General features: G+C 38.3%; 1 protein-coding gene across 1 annotated transcript in view; it reads left to right on the plus strand.

The window, feature by feature from the left end:
• Window positions 1-8,023: 8,023 nt before the first annotated feature.
• LOC114070606 (myosin light chain kinase 3-like) overlaps window positions 8,024-12,816 on the plus strand; it is a 26,825-nt gene continuing 22,032 nt past the window's right edge. The window contains exon 1 of the mRNA XM_027908125.1: window positions 8,024-8,704. Within this exon, the coding sequence (XP_027763926.1) occupies window positions 8,045-8,704 (660 nt within the window). The 5' untranslated portion in view covers window positions 8,024-8,044. The remainder of the gene's footprint in view (window positions 8,705-12,816) is intronic.

Below are 12,816 nucleotides of genomic sequence, written 5' to 3' on the forward strand. Positions count from 1 at the left end.
TTCCTTTTAGCAGGCTTCCTGGAAATAGAGTTTTAGGCTATTAATGGGTAATTTATCACACAGTATTTTTCAACCGTAAGAAACTCTGGGTTTTGAGGTTTGTTTTGTTTTTAGTATAGTTAATTGGGGACAGCTAAGCAAAGGTGAGACTCTTGATGTGATATCTTGACAGCAGGAGATGACAGTGGAGACCAACCCTCAGTGAAAGAGCATCGCGCACTTTCATGTTGAAGTGCTTTGAACTTCAGCTGTTAAACAGAGAGATGCTGATTTTGGTGGCTTTTTTATGTGCTGTGCAGTTCTTATTCATCCAAAGAAACCCATTAACAGTGGGATACCATGTGTGAGTTAGCTGTGCTTGACCTGGGTAAATACTGCACCATGCAACTTGCAGTTGCACTGCTTTTACTGTGCAAATGCTTTTCCACATGTAAGAGATCTGCAGAGTTCCAGAGTACAAGAGGTCTCACCCCCAGAATATGAATAGTGCCTTCTATTATCATTTTCATCTTCAAAGATCAGGATATTTTCTTCAGAGGGATATACGGGTCAATTAACCTTTTTTTTTTTTTCTGCAAAAAGGGGCCATAGAAACGCTTACAGGAAGGCTCAAAATTTGAAGGTGGTAGTATATCTAAAAGACCAGTACCAGACTTCTGCAGATTGATCACTGAACTGTAACAGAATATCTCTGTAGTTTGCTTCAGGGACCTGCTCTTATCATTTATCACTACAGTATGTCCAGGATACTTAGTTACCAGAGTCATTATAGTAAAGAAAGTCAGAGTTCATAATTAATTAGCAGGTTGTAGAGTAGTTGTGTGCAGAGAGCCCTGTGGAGCAGTAAATTCCCTAGCCCTACCTCGTGAAGTTCAGTGCCAGACTTTTCTTGCTGTATGCTTCTGCACTGTATGAAGCTGTTTCCTTTTCTGACCTTAAGCAGAGTTCCAGACAAGTGTTTTGGGCAGACCCCAGAGGAGCCATAAAGGTATATCTCTTATGACACAGTATGTCACTTAATCTTAGACATACAATTATTTCAGCCCCCACAGTGAAAGAGTCCAACATGATTGCTGACTGTAGAAATATATAATTTTGGACAAATTCCCTCATCTATCTTGACGTATCTTTTTTTTTGATTGGGAAGAGTGAGAGGGAAGAAGGCAGGGTGAAGAGAATGGTTTCTCTGTTCTATCATTATGGACATCTGTGAACTTTCAGTAAACACCATGGCTTTCTGAATCTGGTTCATAGCTTTCGTGCTTGCTTTCTAATCTGTTTCAGAGCTGACCAGCTGTAAGCTTATATTGTTTCTCAGGGAGCTGTTGTTATGTACTAGAGAAAGAGCAGACCTGCATTGGCTCTCACATGCACTACTGTGTACCAGTGTTCTCTGCTTTGTGCCTAGCACAAAGAAATCCTTGAATATTTTAAATAGTGGCTTTCCTGTTCCCCGGTCTCAAATTGTTTCTTCTTTGAGGCTTACTGGGATATGAATCTTACTGAGGCATCCACAGAAATATTCTGTGCATGATATAATGGTTTTCTTCAAAACACCTTATTTGCAAATTATTAAAAGAGACAGATGTCTTTGCTTGGGATGTCTACAGTTTTTGACCACTATCACAATAGGGAAAAATAAAAAAAGACAATTGGTGATTCAGATATAAAAGATACTACTGGAACTTCTCTACTAGGTGCTATGGCCAGTCCAGCCACAAGATATGCATCTGCTTGGAAGATCAGAGAAAAAAATCTTTTTCTCTCTTAATCAGAGTTTCAGAAAGAGGAGTGGTTTGTTGTTTGGTTTGTTTGTTTGTTTGTTTGTTTTTCTTACTCGTAAAAGATAGAGCATTAGAATGGTTAATTTGAACTAGAGCTTCATAAATGTAGGCTAGCAGGTATTCCCTGACCTTTCTTAGTTTATGACTGAGTTTTCATTAAGTGAAAACAGATCAACCATAGGATAAACGCTGAAGACAAAGAGGTGGTCAAGATTGCGGGAGGGAATTAATTTTTAAGGAAGGAAGAAGAACATGAAAGTTCCACATATATGGGCTGGGATATATAAGACATGAACTAAACACTGAAAAGAATAAAAATTAATGAATAGGCAGCAGAAAAGTAAGAGAATGGTAGATAAGGGTAATCTTACGAAAGGTCTTAAGTCATTGAAGTATGAAACAGTAGACAGTAATTTTATTGTGAGCTTCTGAAAAGTTGACTCCTGCTGTTTGTTTATGAATTGTTGTTTTTCTTTTATCTGCATTGAGATTTTATTTTAGAGATTTAATCAATTTTTTTTTTTTTTTACATAGGAGAGGAGATCTATATGTTCAAAGGAAAACCAAATCTTACATCTTTTTTTGGGAGATACAGTGTAAGATGTTAACTTGTACCATTTTCACAAAGGCATTTATTATATGTACACAAACACATTGAATATCTTCAAATCCTTGTCATCTAGGAAGGAAACTTCTCAAGAAAAATATTCAAGACAAAAATTTCCCTGTTTTTCTCAATGCTGATCACTTCTAGGAAATGGTAATATATTTTTGTGCACAATATAACTGTATACTTGAGAGAATACCAAGAGGGAATTGCAATAATAAAATTCAAGTATTTGGAAAAGAGAATAAATTACTCTAGTCATCAGTGGATGGGACAAGAAGAAATCAGCTTCAATTGCACCAAGGGAATTTTAGGTAATGCTTTAGGAAAACTCTTAACAGAGAAAATTGTTAGCAATGCAACAGGTTGCTTAGAGAAGTCATGGAAGACTCAGCAATGTATGTTTTTGAGAACGTAGGAGACAAACTTTTATACAAGTTCAAGAAATGTATTTGCACCACATTGTCTTTTAGCTGCATAAAGACAGCTGAATTTTCCATGATTTTAGTAATAAATGTGCAGGAAGATTCAATATGGGTATAACTTGAAACACATCATGCCCTACCCACTCTAACCTAGATTGCATAGAATTTCATATAATTCACCTCTGAGTGATCAAGAGAGGTTTGTTTTGTAAAGTCTGTTCTTCCAAAGATGGAGGTCACATTGGCCAGGTCTAAATTGTCACTTGTAGATCAGAGCTAACTGTTCACATACCTGCACCCCACTCCCTTAAATGTACAACTGATGCAAACCTAACCCTTACAAGGACATAGGTACAGAAATATTGGGGGAACCTCTGCTGTTTACAAATATGAGTTTGGAATGGCTGGAATATAGAGTGTGCATCATACATGTGCTGCCATCTCATGCATGGCAGGTTATTTCTGCATGTTATTTCTGGGGGAAAAGCATCCCAACCCTCCACAAAAATAAAATATTAAACTGTAAATAGGGGTTTTGGAGATACCTTGTCTGGAACAACTCAGGAGTGATGACAGTGGTTCTCCAGATAAATATCAGTCATAGCAGTCTTCCACAAAATGTGGCATATCCTGGTACATGGCTTACAGCCCAAAAAATTTGGAATAAGACCTTACGACTCAAACATTTCCACTTGTACTCTTGTTTATAATGTTTGATGCCAGCAGCCATAAATTTACAAGGTGCTCTGTCTGGGCCGTAATTATTGGGAAAAAGGAAGAGCTGAACTGAGCTAAATAGAAAAGACTCAGGCTAAAAAGGCAGGGAGGGCAAGGAAAACTTCATTTAACATGGATCCAGTAGATAAGACAAGATAAGATAAAGAAGGGTAGTTAATAGTTCACCAGTATGATCGGAGGATCAAGAGTTGGTGAAAACTTAGTGAACAGCTTTTTTAAGCAGAAAGCAGGTTTTCTTTGAATGGGTAAGTTGTCATGTGAAATTAAACACCCCAAAATGTTAGCTCTTTTTACTGATTAGAGACTGTTTTGATCTTCTGGGCTATGATAATTTTTTTTTTTTTCTCTAATACCTATGAGGCTGAGATCCACATACTGTGGCATTGGGTCCTTCCTCCCTTCACAGGCTTTGGGTTACAGAATATTCTCACTTGTAAGGGACCCACGAGGATCATCAAGTCCAACTCTTGAAATGAACAACTCATAGAGGGATTGAACCCACAACCTTAGTGTTGTTAGCACCAGGCTCTAACCAACTGAATTAGTCTCAGGGTCAGGGTTAGAATGTGCTAAAATTTTGGTCTGTGCACCTCTGAACTGGAGGATCATTGTTCAGAGAAAGACAGCTAGCAGAGCTAGTGCAGCAAACAGACCTGCTGTACTAATTTCCTAATGCTAGCCAGCTTTCCATATTTGTGCAGAGAAAATAACACTGACTGCAGTTTGAGTTCACATGAGAAATCAAAAAGAAAACTTTACTTCTCTAATCTGTCTAATCTTCACCTTTAGCCCCTTAAACTTTGTCTCTATGAAGGATGGAGTTTTATCACATCTCTTACAGTCTCATTGTATCATGTCTGCAGACATGTTAAAAATGACAGTCACAGTAGGAGCAATGTATTCATTGTTCTACATTGCTATTTCTTCCAAATTTTAGATGCCACTACACTTTGAAAATGGTACATGATGCTTCAAAGCCTTTTCCAAATGAACTTAAAGTAAAAGTGAACTATGGGTTAATTCTTTTAATGTAAAAGCCACTCAAAAGAATTCATCATCAATGGAGCATCAGTTGTATAGAAGAAATAAAACCATATGGCAGATTATCAAACTCCACACATTTTATCCATTGATTAGTAGGTGTTTGTCACACCTCTGTGGAAAATTTCCCAGGGTTTAGAGTCAATCCTTAGGCTGATATTGTCACTGCCATGGTGCAGTGGCCTAGTGTCAATATTCTGAATTGTAATATTAGGCAATGGAAAATCGTGTCATATGGGAAATCGTGTCATCTTTAAAGCTAGTGAAATTTCTCTCTCTCTCTGAAGTATTTTAGTTGGTTGTGTTTCTTTGTTTTCAATTCATGAAAGGTAGCCATTGCTGCAGCTCACACCATTAACTTCCAACAGACTTATTAGCTGTTTTGGAGCTGTGCAAATCCAGCTTATTTTCAAGATGAAAATAAGAAAGCTGTTATATCAGCTTTGTGCCTTATTGATAGATACAGTTGCTAAGAGACTATTTTAATGACTAGGAAAAGTGCATTCAGGTATTTGGTATTATAAATGGATCAAATTATTTACATATAATATTACTGAATTTAGTAAAGTAGCTGTAATGATTCACCACACTAAAAAAAGAAATGTTCAAATACTTTAAATGACACTATTTTTTTACAGAACACTTTCCCTTAACAATTAATTGTCACTAAACTCCTGAAAAGTATCTGAATATGTAAGGTTATTTCCACTTTACAGAGCAAGAGGCAGGGATCACAGATTCCAGAAGGTACTGGCAAGAGCTTTCTGAGCCTAGAAAGCAAGCTGATGTTAGTTTTTTTACTTTTATTCCTATTCCAGTTCTCTTCCACATCACTTGAGGTTCAAACAGAACTGCTAACATGTACTGATGAGTTTTTAATGAAGCATGGTTATACTGTGCTTTCTACCTTTTCAGTGTCTGGCATTTTTGTATGTCGTGGTATAATATAATAAATCAGTAGGACTTTACTGATGATACTTGATTATAGGATCTTACCTCACATAGCTTAAAATTTTTATTAGTGTTTATAGTACTGGTTTGAGGTATTTCACATAACATTTCCCTGGGCAACTGTTAGGAGAGATTTAAATGCTTAACATATGTGGCTTTGCACACTAATATAACACATGATTTTACCATTGCTATCTGTATGTGCTTTTCTTTTTTCTTTTAATAAGTTCCTGCTTTCACAAAATGTTCCTTTTGGAGAGAATCTTTGTGATTGACAAATCTTGCCTATGAAATCCCCCAGCAGGAGTCCTAGCTGAATGGGTGGCAAGGTCTAATAAACCTTTCACCTTTTTTTTTGTGCAGAAGGGGCAGAGGACAGGGGGAAGTTCACCATGAACTCCTGCAGGGATGTTTCATCCAAGCTAAATGGCTCTTCCAACCTGGCCATTTTACGAATGTGAGAACATCTCTTCTGGAAGTTTGTGTCCAACAGGGGCTTCTGCAGATACAAAACTATTAGGAGGGTTTAGTTCATGTTTCTGAAGAGATGAACAGAAGAAGCCAGAGGGGTTCAAGCAGAACTACTCTACTGGAACTAATATGCTATTCTTTGCTTTGGTATTACTTGTCTTTTTTAAAATGCTGTCCTATATATTATGCTTTCCATGAAATAGGGATCCCTAAACTCCTTGTCTTTTTGTTTGTTTGCTTTCTATCCTGTTTCCTATTTTAAAAAATTGAACCTCAATCTGCTCGCTGAATATGCTGTGCACAATAACAAATGATTTTCACCTCTTGGTAATGTCTGTTATGTAAGGAAGAGATTTCAATTCATGTTTTAGGGTCATGCATGAGCACAGTTCACCTTTCATTTGCAGTAACATGCTGATCTCAGAAGGTGACAAATGTACTTATGAACTTTTCTCCTTTATTAACCTGCAGTAACCAGAGAACAAGCTCCTGATTTAGCTTATCCTTGTCAACGCTGACTACATGTTGAGTCATAAATGATTGTGGGAGAATGCCTTTGGAAGCTTTTGGAAACCTCGACTGTGATTGTTTCTAAAAGACATGTTTGGCACCTAAAATTAAGAGAAGACCATGCAATTATGAAAGGCTATTTAGTGTGTTAGATATTCATAACTCACTATGTACCTTACCTCATTATCTCTCATACTCCCCCTTTGAAGGATGGGGAAACTGAGGCTGGCAAAAGAAATAGTTGACGGGGATCACAAAAGAAGCTCTTGATCCTTTGAATAGAGAGCAGTCTGGATGTTTTTCAACCAGCTGGCTGACTTTATGTGTTCATTTCTATAAGAGGTATGGCACAAGTGCAGACTGACCTATGTGTGGTCAATCTGTCATTTGTCCAAGTTAGCCTTTTCTTTGTATTTCAGAGGCAGCCTGTCTCCATCAAGCTGATCCATACTGATTTGCTTTTTGCTCACTTGGAGGAGTATAGCTGACTTAAGATGAGAAGTTCTGGTTTTGTTCTTTCTTTTTAATTCTGTTTTTATTTTTCTAACCAAGATAAGAGGTGTTCAGCAGTTCAGACCTACACTTAAATAAACTGTTTGAGTTACAAATACTAATCACTGGTTTTGAGACCTTGACTGTCAGGCAAACAAAGAAAAGAGCTGAGTCTCTATCAAATGTTCTGTTTTGGTATTGTATGACCACATCATAGTAAGACATAAAGCCTCTTCATTTGTGGCAAATTATCAGAGTCTTGATAAATACAGAAGTAAATGAAGATATTGGCTATGAAGTTAGTCGCTTGTGTATAGCTAGCTGTGTGGTAGCTGAGACGTAGAATAGATAAAAAGGCTCTGATTTTCTTTTTTTTTCCCAATTATTTGCATTCCAGTATCTCCTTCTTATTTTACTTTCTTTCTTATATTTTTTTTAACCACTCTATTGACTTCCTGACTGGCATAACAGGCTTCTCAAGGAATAGAAGTTTTCATCTGAAAAGTTTGCCTTAAAACATAGAAATTTCAAGCAGCCACATTTAAGTTCCCTGTAAGGACCCTTATTCTCTTCAGAGCAGGGATCACATTACATACTAGGCTTTTGAAAAGCAACAACACCACTGCCAAAGTGTTTCTACCCTTAAAGACTTCTCACGTATCGTGTAGCCTTTTTGCTGTCAAATGCCATTCGAGTGCAAATAGTTCAGTCCCTGCTAGGGCTAAAGTCACTGAACTGAGTCCATTTAGGATATGCATCTCTATATTCACGTCATTTGGAGACAGATAGATATATATATATGTAAAAAAAAGAATGGATGAAGGACATTTTTCTTCCTAAATAATTTGGGTTTCTCATTCCTCTGTTTTAGTCAAATATTTGAGAGTAGTTTATAAATTAGTTGAGCTGGAGTTGCCAAACTTGGCTGTATATCTGAGCAGCCTGGATGGGAAGCCTTTGCAACTGATATTGTCCTCAAGCAGCTGATCATCAGAGCATTTCCTTCCCATACCCAAACCAGCAAAATGACCACATCCAGCAGGCAGAGCTCTTCTACGTCTATGGTCAACAACTTGGCCAAAATATTTGATCCAAACGCTTTGCAAAACCAAGGGCCTGATACTGGAATGGAACCTCCTCAAATTCTTCAAGTTGAAAGCAGTGATGTCAGCACATCTGAAAGTTTTAACATCATGGATATGAAGTTTGCCTCCCTTGAACAGAAAATTGATAAGCTGTTGACTCTGCAAGAGAATGTACTTAAGAAGCTTAACAGTGTTTCCCAAGAAATATGTTGCATTGAAGAAGACATTGAGATGGTAAAGGCGGAAACATCTGAACCTGGATCAAGGATGGAAAGAAACAAAAAACTGAGAAGTAATGAAGTGAAGAGACTTTGCCTTAAAATGAAAAAATCTCTTTGTGATATAAACAAGAATGCAGAACAGCAGGTTAAAAGACTAGATGGACTTGAACAAAGTGTTGCTGGACTACAGAAGCTTGTAGGGCCTCTGATTGAGAAGGTGAAAACATTAATTATCCATAATTCAAGTGTAAAACACCATGTTCAAAAACGTAAAGTTTGCAGGGTGGGTGATTATAGAAAAAGAGCTGGAAATCCCTTTAGGATGCACGTTTTCTCGGAGACAACAGCTGGTGATCTGCTCAAGAAGAAAAATGAAAAGGTGAGCCCAGGTTTCTGTTTCATCTTGTCAGGAATTATTGCAAGCTTCAGATATGTTCTGCTATATATTCAGCTTTTTCATTTTGTTGGCATTTAGGAGACAACAACCAATATGCTCTAAAAGAGAGAAGTATAAGAACAAACTGAGCAAGTTGCAGTGGAAAAGATAGAAAATCTACTTATTTATACAGACTTTCATTTTTTTCTAATTATTTCTTTGCAGCTGTAAAACCTAACTAGAGGTCACTGACACAGGTGAAAAGATTGACACAGACTTCAGGAGTCTTGAGTCTTGGCCATGCATTTTACTATGATCTTCTCTGGATTTATAATTATCTGGGGGAATCAAGTTGCAGCAGTCATATTATGTGTACCAGGGTCTAGAGATTAGTGAAACTGGTAAAAATCCTCCTTGGGTCAGGGCATGTACATATGTTTGTCCTCTATTTCAAAGAACATCTTAAGTGTGCTGTTCCAATCTGATATTTCTGCTGACATTGGTGGGGACTAGGGGACTTCTAAACTGGGATCCGAGGTAGGGTTACGGTAACTGGAGCTGCAGCTTGTGTAAACTTCCCTGGGTAAAAAATGCCTGTGTCACCATAATGGGGGTTTCATCATGTTCTTTGCAGTTCAGATTAAAAACACCAAAATGTCTTGAAAGGCTCCATTGACTATAATAAGCTTTTGTAAGGTAGTTTGAGTATTCTTTTTTTGGTAAAGAAAATCAAGGAATTTCTTGTGAACAAAGTATGTTGGTATTTAATTAACCTACAGTGAACCAAAAAGGTTGCCTTTCAGATTTTGTGCTGTTTTGCCTAACTTTTTTTTCTCTCAAAAAAGTCACATTGGTTGATTTAAAGAATGGTTCTTGAGTTTGTTTTTCTAAAAGCAAAGAAGCATTTGAGCCATCAAAGGAAATTATAAAAATAGTGGTCAGTACTGCATAGCAGCATAGAAGCATCTTATAAAGCTCTATCAACTGAACTGGATGATCTGCCACTATATAAGGATATAAATTGTGCATCCTTGTTTCCAGAATATGATTACCTGAAGGAAAAAATTGCTTCCTTGCCCAAGAAGACTGACAACAAAATGGTTTGTTACAGGCCCTTCTTGAATATCAGGCTGGACTGGTTTCAACAAAGAAGTTTCAAAAAAAGAGAAGTTTTCTTGTTTTTTACCATTACTATGATTAGAAAAGATTACTTATTTTGAGCATCTGAGTTTAGGACTTCTTTTATTTTTCAAAGCATCAATGAAAACATCTGTTTTAAAAGCCTCATCAGAGTAAGATCCATAGGTTGTCTCTGTAATGCTGCCATCAATGCAGTTTGTGGTAGAGCTCTACATTATCTTGGTGAAATTACGTATTCATCTAAACTACTTATAAATGTAAACTGAAACAGGCCTGGCATGTTAATGAACTGGCAACTCCCGGAGACCAGAGCTGATGTGAAGCTCTCTGTACTAGAAATGCAGGGTCAGGGAAAAGGAGGGGATCTTGCAGGCTTTACTGTTGAGTTTGTGGGAGTCAATGGGTGTAGTGGAAGAGGCACATCAAAGGAGGAGGTTGTGCTTCTGGCAGACCAGAGGGGAGCCAGGATAGCAGAGGTTCAGGTGCCCAATGGAGAGGTCAGAGCTATAAAAGGCACGGAAGTAGAGGCAAGGGGGCTTGAACGTGACAGAAACAGAGGTAGCCTACTGACAAGGACCCAAATAGGACAGAGCAAGAGGAGTCACTGTCTTTTTCCAGCAGCAGCTACATTTGTAATCCCCTCACTGATTCATTTTATTTAGGCAGACTCTCAGTGATGTTGAGTGGACTTGGTAGGAACTTGTGCTTAGGAAGTGAGGCGCAAGCACGTCTGGAAGCATGCTGGTGATATTGTTACATTGTTTATATTTTGTTTGTTTTTATGAGATAGCATACATGTGTTTGCTTGTCATTACCTCCTCTGTGCATCTGATTTATTAGAAAAGGACCATCATAAAATTATCAAGCTACCCCATGAAGAACAGCTGGCTTTAGTAAACACTTAGTCATCTTGGGTTTAAGTAAAAACAGACCTGAAGTCATCCCTGCATTAAGAGTAACGGAGCCATGGTATGGTATCCTTCAGCAGAGATTGCTGAGCTTGGTTGTCAGCTCCTGCTAGGAGACAGTGTGTGCCAGCATTCAGGGCAAACAGACTGTCCTCTGGGTGAGGGGATAGGAACACCATCCCTGAACAAGTTAGTAAAAAAAGTCTGGTCCATGAGACATCGTAAAGGTGGTTGCTGGTGCCTCTTCTTGACACAAACTGGATTTACAAATGATGTTTTGTATAGCTGTGATTAAAGTAGAAAGAAAAGCAAAAGAGTAGAAAAATAGGGGGTCTCATTTCTTCAGAGTTTTACACCTGAAATGTACCACTGATGCCTGATGACATAGCAATTTACCTGATTGTGCAGATATCAATCTTTGTTTCTCACAATCCCCACCCCTGACTAAGCCCCACTTGATGACAACTGAGAATAATGCTGACCCTGTAGAAGTGCAATCTTCCAGGCAGTAAGAGCAACATCTCTTGTATCCTAGGTGGACTTTGTGTGGCAGCATGAGCAACTCTTCAATCACTTTAGACATACACAGAATTCTGTTTCTGTACAGCCATGAACAAGGCAATCCATTCACTACAGTTAATGCAGAAGGACAGTACCCACTTCTATGCACTGCGGGAGATGGTCAGATATTTTGGATGATGTACCTATTTGTCATCCACCCTGCCCCACTATGACCAAATGCCATCTCTTAGTTCTAATAGCTGAGCTGTCTGACAAATATTTGTTTTTCCCCAGCCTGGTTCTGCAAAATAATCTAGTCATTCTTATGAATGAATTACTAGTAGGTGGTGCAATAACTGGCCTTGGGTACAACTGGATAAGGCAGTGAATTGTGTTTACATACTGCCTAATCACCTGCCTTTCTATTCTCTGGAGAGGTGCTGCACCTTGCTTAATGTAGTATCATTTTCTAATTTTTCCTAACTCTCTTTTTACAGAACCAAATTAAGTAGAGAGCTTTGGAAGAGGCACAACAGTGGGGAAAGGGAAGAGGGAAGAGGTAAAGGGGTGATAAGCAGCTGAAACAGTTTCCTCATCACAAGCTCCACAGGCACATTTTGTGTTCTGGCAAAATAGAGGGTTTGCTCTCTTCTAAAACAAATTTCTGCTTTCCTGCCTTTTACTGCCATCCTGAATTACCTCCACTGCCTCATACATGAGTTTAGTTTATTTCTGGTTTGGGTTGAAGTTATAATATTGTGTAGCCTGGAGACACTTCATGCTTTGTTGATGCTGCCAAATGTCTCCCAGCCATTTTCCAGAGTGCAGCATGACCCTATCACCACATGGCTGAGAGTAGTAGCGTGTATTACTTGTCGTTTTAAGTCATTTTGTTGCTATTACCACCCGGGGAAATCAGCAGTTCTACAGTACGGGTCTTTAAAAGTCTTGAGGTTTTCCTCAAATTCACCTTTTTAAGTAGTCTGTGATAATCCTGTTTAAAAATGACTCTTTAACTCCATTTTCAGTCCTATTTCTTCCACTTATAAAGAAAGAGGGTAAAATAATACTTCACTTAATTCCTCCAAATTAAACAGTTCAGAGATTCTATACTATTAAACTGCAAATACTCACCTGGAGAGTCAGAAAGTCCATTTTGTTGCCATCATAAAGCTGTGCTGAACTTCCTGTGGTTGCCTGCAGGTGTCTGTAACTTTGGTTTCCTGACATTTCTACTGGCTTTGCTGTAGAACTAACAACTATTAGCAGTTTGGGGCTGTTTCCCACACTAAAGGCACTCCACCAGTGGGAGCTGTGTTTTCTGCTTGAACCCTCCTGTCCCTCCACTGCAATTGCAGCTTATGGGCTGCTTTAGTAGGAGCCCACAATGAAACTGCTGTTTGCCACATGTGTTTTAAGATCCATTCAGCCTCAGTCTATAACTGTTCTTCTGATTCCTTCATTTTGCCTACAAATACTAACAGGTCCCTTATGCATTATTTAAATTCTCCCCAGATTGGCCATGTTCTGTGTATTTTTCATCTTCCTGCCAAATAGGCAGGAACT

The sequence above is a fragment of the Empidonax traillii genome, unplaced genomic scaffold (assembly GCF_003031625.1).
Source record: "Empidonax traillii isolate 1590-97213 ecotype Southwest subspecies unplaced genomic scaffold, ASM303162v1 scaffold1616:size82307, whole genome shotgun sequence".
In the NCBI taxonomy this organism is placed as follows: Eukaryota; Metazoa; Chordata; class Aves; order Passeriformes; family Tyrannidae; genus Empidonax; species Empidonax traillii.